A 2,486-nucleotide genomic window follows, 5' to 3' on the forward strand; every position below is an offset into this window, starting at 1 on the left:
TTAGACACGTAATCCATTTCCTGACAACTGGTTGATAATCGCCAGCGTGATAGTACAGCATTTTCTCTCTTTGTTTCCCCATCTCAAACAAATCGAGCCAATACTTGTAGTCTATAAGGAAAAAGAGGTTAGAATGACATAAGTTTCACTAATCTCCACTCACGTCAAATGGTCCATCGTTTCCTGAGAACACGACTTGAGCAGAATGACGAACAATATTTGTGGTTGAGCATTGGCTGAAAAAGTTTTCCAATTTTCATTCAAAAAATTGCTCAAAAGTCGTCTGAAATTGATCAGATTCACATCATATTTCTAAACACACGCCTCAGGCGCCACAGCATATCAGAAAATGTGACTTTCGGCTAAAATCATTGTATAAAACGGGTCAAAATGAGTTTTTTGAAAAGTTTTCATATTAAAAACTTGTCAAAACCGGTCTGAAATCGGCCAGATGCACCGTTTACCTAAAAACGCGTCCAACGCGCGCCAGATTCTTTGAAATTGCTGTTTTAGAGAAGGAAATTGTTGGGTAACATCGGTGAAAAATGAGTCGAAGAGGCCGTTTTCTGACCAAACACCACCAAAAAACACAAATTCTACTCAAAAATTCGAATATCCCGTCTAAATTTACCCCAAAAACTCTTAATAAATGCAAATTTAGGGAATTCTTACCTTTCACGAGTCCATAAATATTGAACAATAGATAAACCAGAAAAAAATGCCAGAAACATTAAGACCACCGAAAAATCTCAATTTTGACAGATATTGAGACGAAAAACGACAAAAATTCTGGTATTTTCATCAATTACAGTGATTTCAACTGTAGAAACTTCAAAATTCCTCAAAAATCATGCAAGGTTATCATTTTTAGACAATTTTGAATTTTTGAGAAGTTAAGACGCTAAAAATCATATTTTTCAGAATTTTTCACATCAGAAACAGCGAAAATAAATGGTAGTAAAATAAGCTTTTACGATCATTTTGAGCCTAAAAAACTGTGTTTTTCAGCATTTTTCATATCAGAAGCAGTAAAAATAACTCAATTCTTACATTTCAAGGAAAATGCGGTTGAAATGATAGTAAAATGAGATTTTTACGATCATTTTGAGCATAGTTATGAGTCTGGGGCACCTGCGGCGCGCCAAAAACAGTAAGACCACCAAAAAACTCATTTTTGACAGATTTTGAGACAAAAAATGATGAACATTCGAGTTTTCTAATCGCTTACAGGGATTGCAACTCCTAATACTTGAAAATTCCTCAAAAACCAAGTGAAAACTTCAAAAACCGACCAAAAATTAGTTACAGTGGGGGAATGGGGGAATGTCAAATTCTAATATTAAACATACCGCGTTTTCTGACCAAATACTATCAAAAAACTTAAATTCTACTCTAAAATTCAAATTTTCCGCCTAAAATTGCGTTAAAAAACTTTAGAAAAGGACAATTTAGGGAATTCTTACCGAATGAATGGGAATTCTTATTCTAAATTATTCTTAATTGCCACCACTCTCCCCAAAACAGTAAGGGCGATGCAGTTCGCCGATGACCTAAAAATTTTCACTTCATTTAGTAAATCCCAAACCGATAAAACTAAAGATCTCCAAAAAGCGATCGACTCCATCACCGAATGGTCCGAGAACGCCAAGTTAGAATTGAATAAATCTAAAACGTATGTGCTGAGCCTGGGGAAAAACCCGACCAAAGTAGAATATCGGCTTCAAAACGAGCCAATAAAACGGGAATTAACAGTTAGAGATCTCGGATTCATACTCAACGAAAAACTTGACTTTAAACTTCACTGGCGCACTGCAATCAAAAAAGCGAATTTCGCGATTTATTCTATATTTAAATCATTCTGTAGCTCCAACGTCAGATTACTCTTACTGCTTTATAAAACTTTTGCTAGACCATTCTTAGAATACGGGACGGTTGTTTCCAACCCAACTGATATGAAAACAGTGAAATCCATAGAGGCGGTGCAAAATACTTTCACAAGAAGAGTAATGTTTAGAGTGGCTGGTAGACGGATTCTAAACACAGACCCGGAATACAGGAGTGCTTCGGACCGCCTTATAGACTGCAACCTACAAACTCTTAAAGATCGGAGAGAACATTTTGACGTAAAGTTCTTCCATAAACTACTACTAGGTAAAATTGCAATCGACCACTACAATTACTTCAGCTACTCTCCCACGAAAACCCGGCGTGGCCACTCCTACCGATGGAAAACATCAAAAACTAAAATAGGCAGACTATTTTTTACAAACAGAGTGCTGAATAAAGTAGTAAACCAAAGCTCTAGAAAGAACACTGATTCTGACATTTCTTAACTCGACCTCCCTTTCTCTTTTTATTGTATTTATTTATTGTACTCTATTTTTTAATTGATTAACTTTCACGTATCGAGCATGCGTAAATAAATAATAATAATAATAATAATAAATTGCGTTAAAAAACTTTAGAAAAGGACAATTTAGGGAATT

The 2,486-nt window shown here is 35.4% G+C and overlaps 1 protein-coding gene across 1 annotated transcript; it reads right to left on the bottom strand.

Annotated features, from left to right (window-relative positions):
• GCK72_011484 (uncharacterized protein) lies at positions 1-731 on the bottom strand (the record flags this gene model as incomplete). Its single annotated transcript, XM_053728485.1, has 3 exons — positions 1-111; positions 164-236; positions 673-731. The coding sequence occupies 3 exons, from the start codon at positions 729-731 to the stop codon at positions 1-3; spliced, it is 243 nt and encodes an 80-aa protein (XP_053588062.1).
• Between the last annotated feature and the right edge of the window lie 1,755 nt (positions 732-2,486).

This window comes from Caenorhabditis remanei, chromosome III (assembly GCF_010183535.1).
Source record: "Caenorhabditis remanei strain PX506 chromosome III, whole genome shotgun sequence".
Taxonomy (NCBI): Eukaryota; Metazoa; Nematoda; class Chromadorea; order Rhabditida; family Rhabditidae; genus Caenorhabditis; species Caenorhabditis remanei.